Genomic DNA, 17,626 nt, shown 5'->3' with positions numbered 1-17,626 from the left:
AGGCGCCCACGTGTCACAAGACAAATGGTGGGACGTGTACACATGGCGTGTATGTGTCAACCTTTGATTGGTTTTCAAAGAAACATGCTGACGTGGTATGCGCTGATGCACTGCCACGTCAGATACGACATAGTTATTAAATAATATATTTGATAATATATTTTTATTCCTTCTATTCTGTATTTTCCCAAGGCGACACTTGGCACGACAAGAGCTGACAAGTATGGATGATGAGGAAGAATTTGAGCCAATTATCACATTAAATGCCAAGATGAGACAAAACCCTAACTGAACGACATGACAGTGCTGACAAGGATGAGGAGAGAGAAATCTTTTGATTAAATCAATGGCTAGGAATCGTCCCACTTCCATGCTTGATATCTCACGATCTAGAAATACTATTGATCTTGATTTTTAAGGGGGTCTTCGCCTTTATGTCCTCTATCCATCCACATGGTTGGATCTATAAATTGAGCTCTAGATCATTGTAAAAAAAATATTTAAGCTCACTTCCTCCTAGAGAGACATACTGAAAGAAAGTGAAGTTCTGAAGGTTCGTCAAGGTTGTTCTTGGTCTCTCGAGTTCTTGGAGAGGGTCAACAAAGAAGTGGGGAGGCTGATCTTCATCACGAAGACGTCGTGATCCCATTGGAACATAGGGATCTAAGGTTAGTTTTTTGTCTTACATTGATTACTCTTCAACACAATTAGGTAGCTTATCCGTCATCATCATCCATCACATCCATCCAGCACCATCCTTATCTAGCATCCACTACCATCAAATTCATGTGTCACCTATGTCATCACAATCCCTTATCGTCTTCCCTCTCTCATATATTATATTAAACCCTAAAGTAGTAAACCCTAAATCATTTAACACTACATCAACTACTTCTTGTCATTAATTCTAATCTCCTCTAACGCCACCATCCACGTCTACCTTTGTTGTGTTCTAGAGGCCTTGACATGGATGAACAAAACAAAGCATTCTGCAATGGAACCTTAAACGGGATCAAACGACATCATTAAAACTATGAAATGAAGTACCTTTGCACAGATTGCATCTGTGATTTCTTCGCTCCCAGAGCAAGACGGGCCGAGCTGCTCAAGTGTGCAGCATCTAGACATATCCCCGCAATCCTCAGCACGTTGGATCTCCTCCTTCTCATTTACGAGCCCTGTACAATCTCCGTCATCACCGTTACGTCGTCCCGATCGCATCGGCGATGGAGAGCGGGTGTGGGGAGAAGGGAGAAGAAGGAGAAAGGCCCCTGAACAATTCTGGACTTGGTGAATTTCATTCAGGGCCTTCCCCTACTTATACTAAGTGGGTATTTTTCATAAAAACCCCAAAACTTACGTATATCTTCCGACGTCCAAAAGACCATTTATGTGTGAACCTCTAGGCCCATGTATCAGTCTAGTTAACCACTCCAGTGGCCCGATAACCTTTATTGGCCTTACGAATTAATTAACTATATCATCATATAGATTAATTAACATCGGATCGATTTAACACAATCGATAGGTCGAGTCTCCAACACGTCGGGTGCCAAGCTACACCTCGTGATCTAGAAGATACAAAGGAGTGTGTATTGACTCACTCGTAGAACGTGTTTGTCATCGGTTACCATGTATGTATAGTCCTTTATCCACTTGACGCTCCTTGGATGACTCAGGGTATGGTCAACTGTCAAACCCTAATCGATCATCTGAGTTAGTATTGATGCTTTCAGAAATCATCGGAGAACTCTTCTCTGATATTTCACTGCCTTGGACAAGGACTTCATCGCATCGTCTTCCTTGAGCTGTCACCTCTTATACCGAGGGTGGACAATCCCATCTTGATCACTCAATCATCTTCATGAACTTCTTGATGTACCCGAACTAAGACCGTTTAGAATCCAATGATTAGAAACTCGTTGGCCATAGTCAAAGTACAACCGTCCGCCCAGAAGGCGTCTTTGGTGTCTCATGTCCAAGAACCACTTATACAATCGTGACATGAATTGACCTTATTGACAGTTTGGTATAATACCATTTAGGGATTTGTATGGATCAATTCAGTGAACTCTTTCCACTAAAGAGCATCCACTATCTATCCTTAGTGTCTCCACACTAATGGCTATAGGACCGACCATACTCATCATATGAGTGACGCTAGATAGTGCTATTATATCCGGATACTTACGAATGTTTAGAACACATGCTTAAGGAATAGTGATCTCCGTATTACAATTGCATCATAATTCTGATCATGTAATCATGGACTTCATTATAAGCATCATATGTGCATTATAATGAATATGTTGTATTAATGAACATGGAACGAGGTGTGGAATGTGTTATTGGCTTGCCGGCCACATATATTTCCATCAACCTTTACCCTTTAACCCTACTGGCTTGATAACAATCCACTACTAGTACTATACTCGTCACATCTTCTTAAATTACTACTACCTCTATTTTGATTACTATCTTCACCCATTCAATACCTTGTATGATATATGTAATCCTTCTTATTTTCTCGAATTCACCCAATAGAGATAGCTCTTTTACTAATATTCGTTCGCTGTGGAGACAACCCTTGCTCATCACTAACTAATTAAATTTTTTATAAGTATATGTTTATAAATATTGACTAAACTCAATTTCACGGCATAATTTTACCCAAAATTTTGAGTTTATCAATGACATAGTTTATCAACTATGTCCTTGACATCATCGACATGTGCACTGTCATCTTCATTTGAATAGGAGCATCCACATCCATAGGCAGGTGCTGATGACGATTCACATATAGAATTCATTATTGCATGAAGGATGATATCAAAGATGTTGACCATACATAAGGTATGTCTTCTAGATGTCTTAAATTTATTTTTGAATTCCTTAGAGTTAGTAATGTGACACATTTTGAATGCATATATTTCCTGGCGTGATAGCTTTGAAGTACTTCAAAATATTTAGTTTCAAGTGTTATGTTCTAGTAGAAGTGGATTTCCCTTTGGGAAAAGTATAGTGAACATTTGAGATCATGGCCAACATGAAATAGTACTTTTTGGAAAGATGAGACGTTATCGCCAACAGGAAAGATGAGACGTTTTCTATGCAAGCTGAATGATGCAAGGGGCCAAAAGAAGTTTGACTACAAATATTATTATATGAAAGGAAATATGCTCATAGAATTCAAAACAAAAATATAGAAAATATTAAGAATAGGAAGGAGACATTGAAGTTAAAAGAGAGAACGTGCCAAAAGTAGATAGAGAGAGATCATAAATAAGATGGAGAATATTAAAATGTTCTCTAAAATAAGAAAAAATTTCCCTAGGATAATATGTTTGATTTGGCTGGTTAACCACTTACATGGCTTGATTTTTTTATTTTTTATTATAATTAAAATGCAACTGAAGCATTGTCAGATGATATGTTAAGAAGGTTCTCAACTTTTCCAAAAAAATCAGTTGTATGTTCAATTGCCAGAAGTTCTCACTCTCGATGTAAACAGCTGCACTGTTAATTCTTTGGAGGAGCCCATGCACTGAGTAATCTCAATGGTGGACCCTTCTCTTGCAACTTAATTTTCTTTTTCAGAAATTTCTCAATTTTCTATGCCTACCAATTTTTGTCAACAGATCATATTCAGAACAGAAGGATGAGAAATTGGTTCCAGAAAAAAAAAGCATTATGTAGCTGTTCAGAATGCAAAAAAAGTAAAATAAAAGGGTGAAGCAAAAGATTAGGGTTGACCCTACTGAAACAATTTCTTTCCAGAACAATTGAAGTGCTCCAGAATATGATCAAACTAGATTACCATTTGTATCATTCTGAGTTTACACTTCTAGTTCACTGCTTACCTTTTTATGCACCCAATTGTTCATAATACAATCGTGGAACACTTGAATTTCTCGTCCAACGAGTGATAATCAAAATCAAATCAATTTTCCTCGTCTTTTTACTGTACTTTTTTCATCACCACGTCAATGGTAGAACTAGAAGTTAATGGCCAATCATTACGAGAGGATTTTGATTTTCAAAATCGATGACGAAATCGACATCCGATGGCGTTGGCGGCAGGGCACGTCCGACGGGAAAGAGAAGATTCGGCAGAGGAGCGTCGTAGTTCTTCATTCAAAGTCGATTGAAGAGCAGACAGCGCAGAATTCGGCTAGGGTTTCTCGCCAATTAAAACCGCCACGGCCGCTCATCCTGCGCCGAAGATTTTGGCCGCCGATCTACGACCGGATTTCCGTTAAGGAGCGATTGAAGCTTTTCTGACCTAGATTCTACCCCAATTGTTTGGGCGGTGACGAAATTGAAGGTTTGATTTCGCCCGGGAACGAGGCGATGAAGCGCCTCTCGTCTTCTTCTTCCTCTTTCGTGATCTTCTTCTTCGGGGTTTGGCGGTGGTGGGGTTCGAATTGGGGGGGAGTGGGGAGAGGGAAAGGGGGCCCGGCAGAGGTCAAGGGAAATTTTGAACGGCTTCATCGGGACAGGGGAAAGTACAGACTACAGAGAGAAACACAAGAGGAGAGAGAGAGTGTGTGTGTGTGTTTTTCTGAGAGAGAGAGAGAGAAAAAAAAAAGACAAGGAGAGAGAGTATGGTCTTTTTAGGGAGAGAGAGAGAGAGAGAGAGAGAGAGAGAGAGAGAGAGAGAGATAGACAAGGAGAGAGAGTATGGTCTTTTTAGAGAAAGAGAAAGACAAGGAGGGAATGTGTTTTTAGAGAGAGAGAAAGACAAAGAGAGATAGTGAGTATGGGATTTTTAGAGAGAGAAAGACAAAGAGGGAGATAGTGAGTATGGGATTTTGGGAGAGAGAAAGACAGAGAGAGTATGGGATTTACAGAGAGAGAAAGACAGAGAGAGAGGGTATGGGCTTTTTAGGGAGAGAGAAAGGTATTGGCGTTTTAGAGAGAGAGAGAGAAAGACAGAGAAAGAAGATATGGGCTTTTAGAGAGAGAAAGACATAGAGAGAGAGGGTATGGACTTTGTAGAGAGAGAGAGAGAGAGAGAAAGAAAGACAGAGAGAGAGGGTATGGGCTTTTAGAGGGAGAGAGAGCATGGGCTTTTTAGAGAGAGAGAGAGAGGCTATGGGCTTTTTAGAGAGAGAAAGACAGAGAGAGTGCATGGGCTTCTTAAAGAAAGAGAAAGACAGAGAGAGAGAGAGAGAGAGAGAGAGAGAGAGAGAAAGACAGAGAGAGAGAGAGAGAGAGGATATGGGCTTTTTAGAGGGAGAGAAAGACAGAGAGAGAGGGTATGGGCTTTGTAGAGAGAGAGAGAGAAAGACACAGAGAGAGGGTATGGGCTTTTTAGAGGGAGAGAGAGAGTATGGGCTTTTTAGAGAGAGAGGCTATGGGCTTTTTAAAGAGAGAGAAAGACAGAGAGAGAGTATGGGCTTTCCAGAGAGAGAGAGAGAAAGACACAGAGAGAGGGTATGGGCTTTTTAGAGGGAGAGAGAGAGTATGGGCTTTTTAGAGAGAGAGGCTATGGGCTTTTTAGAGAGAGAGGCTATGGGCTTTTTAAAGAGAGAGAAAGACAGAGAGAGAGTATGGGCTTTCCAGAGAGGGAGAGAAAGACAGACACAGAGAGAGCATGGGCTTTTTAGTGAGGGAGAAAAAGACAGACAGCGTGAGAGAGTATGGCTTTTTAGAGAGGGAGAGAGACAGGGTGAGAGGGTTCTTTAAAGAGAAAGGACAGGGAGTGTGTGTGATTTCAGAGAGAGAGAGATAGACAAGGAGAGAGAGTGTGATTTAGATAGAGAAAAGACAGGGAGAGTGTGTGTGCGTGTTTGATTTTAGAGAGAGAGAGAGAGAGAGAAAGACAAGGAGAGAGTGTGTTTTCCAGAGGGAGAGAGAAATACAACAAGAGAGACTGTTATTGAGAGAAAGAGATAGAGAGAAAGATGAGAGAGTGTTTTAAGAGAGGAAGAAGAGAGAGCAAGACAAGGAGAAATAGTGTTTTTAGAGATGGGGGGAAAGAGATAGAAAGAGAGAGAAAGACAAGAAGAGAGAGTGTCTACAGAGAGGGAGAGAGAAAAATATAGAGAAAGCAAGACGAGAAATAGTGATTTTGAGAGAGAGGGTGTAAGAGCTAGAGAGAGAGAAGTACAAGGAGAGAGAGTGTCCACAGAGAGGGAGAGAGAAAAATAAAGAGAAAGCAAGACAAGAGAAATAGTGATTTTGAGAGAGAGGGTGTAAGAGCTAGAGAGAGAGACAAGGAAACAGAGTGTTTTTTTAAAAGAAAGAGAAATAGGGAGAAAAGCAAGAAACGCCAAGGAAGAGAGTGTTTTAGAGAGAGATAGAGGGAGTTTTTAAGAGAAAGAGATAGAGAGAGAAAGAGAGCTTGCTGTGCGATCTCTGGCTTTGTGGAGCAGAGTCGCCCTTGGACAAGGGAGGGGGGACAGGGGGCCAAAATATAATAAAAAGCTCTGACCGCAGCTTTGACCCAGAAAAGGACTACCCATCTCTCTCTCTTTCTCTCTCTCTCTCACTATCTCAAAAATCATCTCACTCTGGGCGCCTTTTATTAAATAATCCACCTTTCTCTTTTCCCTTCTTCCCCTCCTCCCTCTCCCCTCTGCAAAAGCTCCAAAATTCCAATCTTTGGTCGACACCCACTGTCCCGCCCTCTCTCTCTCTCTCTCTCTCTCTACCACCTCTCACTATTTGCTTTATTCTCTCTCTTACTCTCCTCTCCGGCACAGGGAAGCCGCGACGAGCGAAACCCAAGAGCCAAATCCAATCCCCCCCTCTCTCTTTCTCCCGCTATCTACCCTTCTTCGTCTTCTTTAAGGCACGGGGAGAAGTCTCTTCAATGGGGGCGCGGATCTGGTGAGAGAAGCTTCGATCTCGTCTCCAATGGCGGGGGGCGGCGAGAAGGGAGAGGGGAGCTCGGCGTCATCGTCGTCGTCGTCGTCGGCGAAGACGAGCGGGAAGGCGGTGGAGAGCGTCTGGCGGGGGAGCTTCGGCAGCGAGGTGAGCGAGGAGAGCACGAGCAGCGGCGGCGGCGGCGGCGGCGCGGCGGGGCGGCGCGGCGGCGACGGGCGGTGGGCCGCGGCGGCGGGGGGGCTGAGCAAGTTCAGGCTGGTGAAGAAGGTGGGGAGCGGGGACATTGGGACGGTGTATTTGGCTGAGGTGGCGGGCTGCGATTGGCGGTTCGCGGTGAAGGTGATGGACAAGAGGGCGTTGGAGGGGAGGAAGAAGCTGCTGAGAGCGCAGACGGAGAGAGAGATATTGAAGAGCCTGGATCATCCCTTCTTGCCCACCTTGTTTTCTCACTTCGACACGGAGAGCTTCTCCTGCCTCGTCATGGAGTTCTGCCCCGGCGGCGACCTCCACGCTCTCCGCCAGCGCCAGCCTCACAAACACTTCTCCGAGCCCGCCGCCAAGTACCCGTCTTCTCCTCCTTTCCCATCATCATCATCATCATCATCATCATCATCATCTTCTTCTTCTTCTTCTTCTTGTTATGCGTCCGATTCTTACGCATCGTCACCATCATCGGCATCTTCTACTTCTAGCCTTTTTTTTTTCTTCTTCTTCTTCACCATCACCATCAGCACCATCGTCGTCGTCATTATCACCATCTACACCATCGTCACCATCATCTTCTTCTTACCCATCATCTTCATCTCATGATCATCGCGGATCTTATTGTTATAGCCCGTCATCGGCATCACCATCGTCACCCTCGTCGTCTTCATCACCAACACCGTCATCTTCTTCTTTCTTTTTTTTCTTCTTCTTAGTTCTTACCCATCATCGGCATCATCATCATCTCATGCTCATGAGGATCTTATTGTTACTACCCATCATCGGCATCATCATCATCTCATGCTCATGGGGATCTTATTGTTACTACCCATCATCGGCATCATCATCATCTCATCATCATGGGGATATTATTGTTACTGCCCATCATCGGCATCATCGTCATCTCATCATCATATGGGGGATCTTATTGTTACTACCCATCATCGGCATCATCACCATCTCATCATCATACGGGGGACCTTATTGTTACTACCCATCATCGGCATCATCATCATGGGGATCTTATTGTTACCACCCATCATCGGCATCATCGTCATCTCGTCATCATGGGGATCTTATTGTTACTGCCCATCATCGGCATCATCGTCATCTCATCATCATATGGGGGATCTTATTGTTACTACCCATCATCGGCATCATCACCATCTCATCATCATATGGGGGACCTTATTGTTACTACCCATCATCGGCATCATCACCATCTCATCATCGTATGGGGATCTTATTGTTACTACCCATCATCGGTTTCATCGTCATCTCATGCTCATGGGTATCTTATTGTTACAACTTATCATCGGCATCACCATCATCATCATCTCATCATCATCTCATCATCATATGGGGATCTTATTGTTACTACCCATCATCCGCATCATCATCATGGGCGATCTTATTGTTATCACCCATCATCGGCACCATCATCATCAGCATCTCATTCTTTCAACTATTATCACCCATCATCATCATCATCATAGCGTAATCAGAGCAAAAACGTCGCAGGTTTTACGTGGCGGAGGTGCTGCTGGCGCTGGAATACCTCCACATGCTGGGAATCGTGTACCGGGACCTCAAGCCCGAGAACGTCCTCGTCCGCGAAGACGGCCACATCATGCTCTCCGACTTCGACCTCTCTCTCCGCTGTCACGTCAGCCCCACCCTCGTCCGCGCCGCCTCCCTCTCCACCTCCGCCGCCGTCTCCGGCTCCTGCGCCGCCACCTGCTTCCTCTCCAAGAACACCAAGAACACCAAGAAGAAGAAGAAGAAGAAGAAGGGGAGCGAGAGAGAAGAGGCGGCGTTGCTGGAGCTGGTGGCGGAGCCGACGGGGGCGCGCTCCATGTCCTTCGTGGGAACGCACGAGTACTTAGCGCCGGAGATCGTCCGGGGGGAGGGGCACGGCAGCGCGGTGGACTGGTGGACGTTGGGCATCTTCTTGTACGAGCTTCTCTTCGGGAGAACGCCGTTCAAGGGCGCCGGCAACCGGGCCACGCTCTTTAACGTGGTCGGGCAGCCGCTCAAGTTCCCGGCGGCGGAGGCGAGCGTGGCGGCGAGGGATTTGATAAGAGGGCTGCTGGCCAAGGAGCCCGGCCATCGGCTCGGGGGGAAGAGAGGCGCCGCCGAGATCAAGCAGCACCCGTTCTTTCACGGCGTTAACTGGGCTTTGATTCGGTGCGCTACTCCGCCCGAGATTCCGCCGCCGCCCGCCCTTCCTCCGCCGCCGCGCGCCGCCGGCGCCCGCGGCGACGACGGCTACCTCGACTTTGAGTTCTTCTAGTCTCTCTCTCGCTCACTCTCTCACTTTGTCTCTCTCCTTTTCTCTCTCACTCTGTCTTTCTCTCGCTCTCACTCTATCTCTATCTCTCTCTCTCACTCTGTCTCTCTCTTTCTCTCGCTCTCGCTCTATCTCTATCTCTCTCTCAATCTGTCTCTCTCTTTCTCTCTCTCTCTCTCTCACTCTGTCTCTCTCTTTCTCCCTCTCATTCTGTCTCTCTCTTTCTCTCGCTCACTCTGTGTCTCTCTTTCTCTCTCGCTCTCTCTATCTATCTATCTCTCTTTCTTGCTCTCTGTGTTTATTTCCTTGTCCCGCTAGTTCCGCGACGATGCTTACCTTGAGGCTTGACGTTGAGTGTGCGGTCTGTTCTCTCTCTAACTCTGTTTTTTTTCTAAGTTATCTCTTGTTCTCTGTTCGTCTGTGTAGCTATGTCTCGTGGAGGGATGAGAGAGAGATGAGCGACTCTCTCTTCCCTCTGTTTCGCTCTTTTCTTTCTTTTTTCTCTCTGGCTGTCTGTCTGTGGGTGGTACGGGTACGATGTTTAAGATTTTTTTCTCGTTGTAGAGTTGTAGAGACGAGAGGAGAGAGGTTTCTATAGAAGGTAACTGCGGGATCTGTGTGGTATGCCCGTTGGTCTTCTGATATATATATTTATGGGTTTGGAGTGTGTTCTTTCTTCTCAGCTTTTTTCTCTGAAAGAAACGAGAGAGGAGAGGCTCTTCTCTTTGGAAAATCTAAGCTTTTTACTCTCTCTCTCTCTCTCTCCCTCTCTCTATTTATATCTATCTTTCTCTCCCTCCCTCTCTCTATTTATATCTATCTTTCTCTCCCTCCCTCTCTCTATTTATATCTATCTTTCTCTCCCTCCCTCTCTTTATTTATATCTATCTTTCTCTCCCTCCCTCTCTTTATTTATATCTATCTTTCTCTCCCTCCCTCTCTCTATATACATCTATCTCTCTCCCTCCCTCTCTCAATATATATATATATATATATATATCTTTCTCTCTCCGTCCCTCTCACTCTATATATATCTATCTCCCTCTCTCCCTCCCCCTCTCTCTATATATATATCTCCCCTCTCTCCCTCCCTCACTACCTATATATCTATCTTTCTATTTAGTACGTGTAGGGGGACGACAACCCATTTAGTTCTGTCTGAAAAGTATGAATATCACTTTTATCAAAAGTAAAATTAGGTTTTTCATTGAACTTGTTATTTTGGAAATTTTGATTTAATTTGTTTCAACATACTACATTTAATAAACCTCTTTAACTGCATGTTATGGATGTAAATATTTTAATTTACAAATATTGCACGAACCCTTAACTTCAATATAGTTGATGAATGAAGGAATTGGACGGATAGATAAATTGTAAACATAGTGGTAGAGAGAGAGAGAGGGAGAGATAGGTAGAGATAGAGAGAGGGAAGAGAGGGGAAGGGATATAGATAAAACGAGAGAGAGAGGGAGAGGGGGAGAGAGATAGATAGGTAGAGATAGAGAGAGGGGGAGAGAGAATATAGGTAGAGATAGAGAGAGGGGGAGAGAGAATATAGGTAGAGATAGAGAGAGGCGGAGAGAGATAGAAAGAGGGAGAGAGGGGGGGAGATAGATAAATAGAGAGAGGGAGAGATAGATAGAGAGAGAGGGAGGGAGAAGGGGAGAGAAAGATAGATAGATAGAGAGAGGGAGGGAGAAGGGGAGAGATGGATAGGTAGAGATAGAGAGAGAGCAGAGACGGGAGAGAGATAGATAGAGAGAGGGAAGAGAGGGAGAGAGGGGCGGAGAGAGATAGATAGATAGAGAGAGAGGGAAAGAGAGGGAAGAGGGAGAGAGAGATAGATAGATAGAGAGAGGGAAAGAGGGGGAAAGAGGGAGAGAGAGATAGAGAGAGAGCGAGGGAAAGAGGGGGAAAGAGGGAGAGAGAGATAGAGAGAGAGCGAGGGAAAGAGGGGAGAGAGATAGGTAGAAAGAGAGGGGAAAGAGGGGGAGAGAGAGATAGATAGAGAGAGAGGGAAAGAGGGGGAGAGAGATAGATATTGAGAGAGATGGGAGAGAGGGGGAGAGAGAGATAGATCGACAGGGGGAGATAGATAGGTAGCGAGAGAGATAGATAGGGAGAGAGGGGAGAGAAGGGAAGAGAGAGAGAGAGAGAGTGAAAGAGGGGGAGAGATATAGATAGAGAGAGGGGAGAGAGGGAGAGAGATAGAGAGAGAGGGAAAGAGAGGGAGAGATATAGATAGAGAGAGAGGGGAGAGAAGAGGAAAGAGAGAGAGAGAGAGAGGGGAGAGAGGGGAGAGAGAGAGAGAGAGAGATAGAGAGAGAGGGGAGAGAGGGGGAGAGAGAGAGAGAGAGAGATAGAAAGGGAGAGAGAGAGAGGGAAAGAGGGGGCGAGAGATAGATAGATAGAGAGAGAGAGAGGGAAAGAGGGGGAGATAGATGGATAGAGAGAGAGCGGGAAAGGAGAGAGATAGATAGAGAGAGAGGGAGAGAGGGAGATAGGGAGAGACGGAGAGAGGGGAGATATATATAGAGAGAGAGGGAGAGAGAGGGAGAGAGAGAGATATAGATATAGAGAGAGAGGGGAGAGAGGGGGAGAGAGAGAGACCGAGAGAGGGGAGAGGGAGAGGGAGAGAGAGGAGAGAGGGGGAGAGGGAGAGAGGGAGAGAGGGGAGGGAGAGATAGAGAGAGAGAGGGGAGAGAGGGGGAGAGGGAGAGACCGAGAGAGGGGGGAGAGAGAGGGAAATTGGGGGAGAGATATAGATAGAAAGAGAGGGAGAGAAATAGATAGAGAGAGGGGGAGAGAGAGAGAGGGAGATAAATATATAGGTATAGAATAAAGAGACACAGAGAGGAAGGGAGGGAGAGAGGGGGAGGGAGGGAGAGAAAGAGAGGGGGAAGGAGAGAGAGAGATAAAAGAGAAATAGATAAGAGAGATGAGAAACGGAGTGAAGTTCAGACTTAAATACCCTGCGTTAATGCGTGGTCAAAAGTCAAGAACAATAGAGAAAGACAGAGAGGAAGGAAGAGAGGAGAAAGAGAGCGCGAGAGAGAGAACTCCAACTGGGCATTACCTTATGGCAGATCTCCAGAAACTGGGACTCCAAAGACGTGGTTATATCCCTGCAAGCGGCATCTCTCATCAGTTTACCATTATTTGGTGAAACAACAAGCCCAGTTGATTTCTCGAGTTGGGGTTGGATTCTTTGATAAACTCCTGTCTATTGCAGGGAAAAAATGCACCTAAATCAGATTCGATTTCGAAGGTTCGAGAAATATTAACCACAAGTATTCGAGAAAATTGACGCGGAAAATATCACATACGGCCTACAAATAAAATTGGGTCACAACTGAGACATAAATGATTCATATAAGCCATTGAAAACATAACTAATTTTTTAACGTTTCTTTCGATCATATTTTACAAATAAAATTGGATCACAACTGAGACATAAATGATCCATCAAAGCCATTGATACGAATAATACAAAAATAGCAAATAGATTATCTGTATAACTGAAGTAAATGACACGTTTGATATTAAATAAAGAAAACTCTCTTCTTCCATAGAGAATTATTTGAGAAACTCTTTTTTTTTAAGAAAATTCTTTGAGAAACTCTGCACTTAAGCGCTGCAAAAAAATGAGCACTACTGTTTTATTAGAGTTCCAAAGCGCTACAATGGGATTCTGCGCTTCATGTAGATCCAGTCACTGAAGTGTGAAGGCTTCTTGGATACAGGAAGATGATAAAATTCGAAAATGAACAAACATTTTCCTACAAATTGTGACGTCTTATCCGAATAATTCTCATTATTTATCAGAAAAAGTATATTTTCAAAATTATAGTTACCTAGGCCTCGTACATCAGAAGTCGACATTTTACATCCTGAGGACAAGAATATTAAAGACGAGTCTTTCCCACAGCATACAATTCACCAGATGCAAAGAAAACCAAATCAAATGGGTCGTTTTAAATAACGAGTAAATTGCTCCAAACTGCAAATAATCTCAAACAAGCAAATACAATTCTAGAAGGATACAAATATCAATTACTGGACCCATATCATAACTCTTTTTATTGGTCTATTTATCGCCAGATGCTCATGTTCTAAAGAGGAATCATGCGGAACCAGAATTTAACAGAAAATGCTCGTAAATAGAAGTCAGAGTTTTCTACGTTCAAATTCCGATGTGTATCAGCCATTACAGGCGTTATCCCTGATGTGCCAGTTTTGAATGGAAACATTCAAAGTGTGGAAGCATCAGTTTAGATTGGGAATTGGAAAATATTCGCCTCACGACCAATTTCATGATATTTAAAACTGAAATGACGACAGGAATATCAAAGCGGCATTTCAACTCGGTGGAGGGTATTTTGCAGGAAACAAGAAATTTATATTCCTAGGGGGGAGATAACAGTGTGAACGATTTAACCCATGAAAATAATCAGAAAGAATGAGTACAGTCAGAGTTCGTCCTTGTCTTCGCAAGAATCAGCTTGCTAATTTCAATTAAGAAAATACTATTATAGACTCGTGTACAGATCAAGAACACGGAAAAAGACAAACAAAACTGACTGATTTTCTGAACACAGAATATACATTTCTCGGACTTTTCATCGCTCGAAACAAAATTTGTCAGACTGGAACTTTTCTCGGCGTTAGCCCTTTCTAGACTAGATGTTCGAAAGTAGGCGCACTAAAGGATCGTTTTATGAGAAAATTTGTAAATCAGGTATCTCAAAGAACAAAAATAAGAGTTATAATGCAATACCAATCATAGAAAATAGTTTTTCTCAACCTCACCTTCACGCGTCAGAGGCGGAGCCAAGAGAGAAAGAGAAAATCTCGCGAACAACAGGCGAGAACTCCACAATCCCCACATCAATTGTGTACCCAGAAACAGGGAGCTTCAGATCTCGAAGAACGTTGAAAGCATCGGTGATCTTGTTCTTGGGCAAATCCTGGGCCACGGCGCAGTGAGGCACCCAGAAATCAGGCCGAAATTCCTCCAATATATCAAATCCATCCTTTCTCAGCAGATCAAACAGCTGTGAATGCAGGCTTAGAAGACCCGCGGAAGGCGTGGCGGCGAGGAACAAGGAAGGCGCCGATTGGAAGGCGCCGATGAAGGAGAAGGTGAGAGGGAGGGGTTCATGGCGGGCCGCGAAGGAACGGAGAGAAGGGAGGAGTTTTTGGGGCTCCATGAACGCGGAGACGGAGGGGGGGAAGGAGAAGAGCGTGATGTGCGGCCGGGATTCGATCTCGATGAGATGGGTGCTGATCTGACGGCGAGCGAGGACGTTCCAGGCCTTGAGAACTTGGTTTTCGAGCGCTGGATCGAAGTAGAGCTCCACCGCATACCCGCCTCGCTGGCCTTGCTCCGCCGCAGTCGCCTGCGACGCCATCTCCATCTCCGCCGCGCCTTCTCCACTTCGCCTTTGAAGGGATTTTGGCAAAAACCCACCACTCGATCGATCAGCAGAGCAGAAACCCAGCTCGCAAACTGCTCTCCCTGCGCCGACGACGCTTCTTCTGCCTCAAAGATCGCGACTTTGCGCTCGAGAAAGCGCGCCGGGAGGAAAAAATCACCCGTATAAAGGGGTCAAATGACTTTAATTTTATGAAACAAGTATGAAAAAGTGTAACTTTGCAGATGAGATTTGGGAAATATTTAGAGTGGATCGGACTTCTTGGACTTTCCATGAATTACCCAGTGGAGTTTGCCAGATTCAGAAAGTGAAAATATTGAAACTACGTCTTGAAAGGAAAGGGTAAGAAATATATATCTATTATAGAGAGAGAGAGAGGGAGAGAGAATTCTTATGTAGTTCTTGATGATGATTTTGTAATGCTTCTTATTTAAGCTTCTTTCACTGTCTGTTATTGGACCATGTTAATATTTTGGTCTTTAGGGACCGCTTTGTAAGATATTTCATATAAATGTCGTCAGCATGTTCGGAGGGTTCTCATTTAGGATTAATGGAAAAGGCAACATTATAAAAGTTAGTCAATCAAGTCATATCATCCACATTAGTTGTATGACTTTGATAATAAAAAACTAAAAGGGAATAAGTTAGTTGTTTGATCAATACACACACTATAAAATATATCAATTTGACAGATGTCATTGCACGATAAAATTTTACAAGTTTGAGAAGTCAGTGTGAGATGAGGGCATCTAAAGTGACAAAATGGCTAGTCTCTTGGACAATCACCGAGTAAAAACTCAATGAATCAATATACGCAACCTACCCGAAACAGTGAGAAAATATATAATTTATCCAAATGCTACACCATTTCAATAACTAAAAAATTCCTGACAAGGCATTGACTCACAAGGCATGTAGTGTCAAATCATATGTACACTTTCACTGTTCTCCGAATATGGTCCATGTTTTATGGATTTTCCTAATGCAAAATGATAGATTCCCTACCCCATTGACAGTGAGTTTCATATTTTTCTGGCCTCTCAGCTCATTTACCTCTTACTCTATCAATGTCTCTTTATTATGTCACATCATTGAGATTTTTTCCACTAAGTTGATTCAAAGAAAAAATTGAGCCAAGAAATTTTGTGCAAATGTGACTACACAACTAACTAGTTGGTATATTTTTTATGATTTAATGTTATTAGATATAATTGTAAATACATTATAAAACCTGATACTATCAGGTACATCAAACCTGACCTCAAACGAAGTCCCAAGAAAATTTTACGTAAACGAAAGCTAAACTCCTTCATTCTCATATCAAGTGGTAAAACATCATCCCGTTATTAAATCTTCTACAGGATAATGAATCCATACATTTAAATGGGTCAAACCATATATTTGAGGATAGGTTTCAAACTGTCCTAAAGAGAGTGTCATGTGAAAATGACATGATTATGATAGATTATAGATGGAATAAATTTCACGGCATCAGCGTCAATTATAATCAACATTAAAATAATCTGCACATGAAGAAAAGTGTTCATAATTGTTACATCATGTTAATGGAAGGGGGAAGGTTGGGCAGAATTGGGGCAGGGAGAGGGAGGGATTGGGGGAAGGGGAGGTGATAAGAGATGTAGGTTGGTGGGTTGGGGTGTTGGGGTGAGGGTGGGGAAGGGGAAGAGGGAAGAGGGCGATGAGGGAGAGAATTGGGGTAAAGAGAGGTATGTGATGAATATCTCCTAGGGTTAGGCTATTACAGAGTACAAGGCCTCGGGCCCATTAGTTAGCTTAAACCCTACTAAGTATCCTCCATGACCTAACACCCCCCCGCAAGTTGGGTATAGATGTTGATAATGCCCAAATTGGACACCAACACTTGGAATTGTGGGCCTGGGATGCCCTTCGTGAAGATGTCTGCGGTCTGTTCCAACGTAGGAACATATTACGGGACTATGTGTCCTTCGTCAATGTTCTGCTTGATGTAATGCCTGGCCACTCGTGCGTGTTTCGTGCGCTCATGTTGGACGGGGTTCTTCGCCATCGCAATGGCTGATTTGCTGTCTTATTGCAAAATCATACCTTTACCGTCATACAAGCGTAGGTCCTTTAGGATGCCTTGGAGCCACATGCCCTCGCAGACTCCCTTCTTCAAGGCTCGAAGCTCTGCTTCGGCACTTGAGAGGGAAACTTCCTTTTGCTTCTTGCTGCGCCATGTAACAAGGTTGCCACCGAGGAAGCTGCAGTACTCGGAGGTAGAGCGGCTGTCTTCAAAGGACCCTGCATAATCAGAGTCAGTGTATAAAGTAACACTAGGCTCACCTCCTGTCCGGAAGTACAGTCCCTGTCCAATAGTTCCCTTCAAGCAGGCTAAAATTCTGTCTGTTGCGCCTTGATGAGACTCCCGTGGATCGTTCATGAACTGACTCAGGGAGTTAACTACAAACGCAATATCAGGTCTCGTATGATTGAGGTATAGGAGTTTACCAATGAGCCTCTGAAACGAGGTTCTGTCCACCGGAGCATCCTTCTCATGCTGTTGTGCCTTCAGTTTGACATTAATGTCGATGGTGTGGCTGGACGATCCAGCTTACCGATTTCTTTCAACAAATCTAGAATGTACTTGTGCTGAGACAGTACAATCCCAGTCGCTGATTATACCACTTCAATTCCTAAAAAATACGTTAGAAGTCCAAGCGATTTAATATCAAATGATGAAGACATGTACCTTTCAAGGTTCTGAATTTCTTCGTCATCGTTCCCTGTTCTGATTATGTCATCCACATAAACAATTAATATTGCTACCTTACCTTCCTTACCGTGCTTTATGAAAAGTGTAAGGTCTCCTTCACTCAGGAAG

General features: G+C 43.9%; 2 protein-coding genes across 3 annotated transcripts; one reads left to right on the top strand and one right to left on the bottom strand.

The window, feature by feature from the left end:
- The first annotated feature begins 6,724 nt into the window (after window positions 1–6,724).
- On the top strand, window positions 6,725–9,884 carry D6PKL2 (D6 protein kinase like 2). The gene is made up of 2 exons (XM_078587358.1): window positions 6,725–7,391; window positions 8,557–9,884. Exons 1-2 carry the CDS (start codon window positions 6,862–6,864, stop codon window positions 9,326–9,328), a joined length of 1,302 nt encoding a protein of 433 aa, XP_078443484.1. The 5' UTR covers window positions 6,725–6,861; the 3' UTR covers window positions 9,329–9,884.
- A 2,400-nt stretch (window positions 9,885–12,284) lies between these two features.
- On the bottom strand, window positions 12,285–14,935 carry LOC144713190 (uncharacterized). Of its 2 annotated transcripts, none has more exons than XM_078587704.1 (2): window positions 14,138–14,935; window positions 12,285–12,551 (listed from the first exon to the last, which is right to left on the bottom strand). In XM_078587704.1, exon 1 carries the CDS (start codon window positions 14,743–14,745, stop codon window positions 14,140–14,142), a length of 606 nt encoding a protein of 201 aa, XP_078443830.1. In that variant the 5' UTR covers window positions 14,746–14,935; the 3' UTR covers window positions 12,285–12,551; window positions 14,138–14,139. The 2 variants fall into 2 exon arrangements, with proteins under 2 accessions (XP_078443830.1, XP_078443831.1); XM_078587705.1 differs by having other exon boundaries at window positions 12,285–12,453.
- Window positions 14,936–17,626: the final 2,691 nt, after the last annotated feature.

This window comes from Wolffia australiana, chromosome 15 (genome assembly GCF_029677425.1).
Source record: "Wolffia australiana isolate 7733 chromosome 15, ASM2967742v1".
NCBI classification, from domain to species: Eukaryota; Viridiplantae; Streptophyta; class Magnoliopsida; order Alismatales; family Araceae; genus Wolffia; species Wolffia australiana.
Note: the sequence above shows the minus strand (reverse complement) of the source record. Positions and strands in the feature narration are given on the sequence as shown.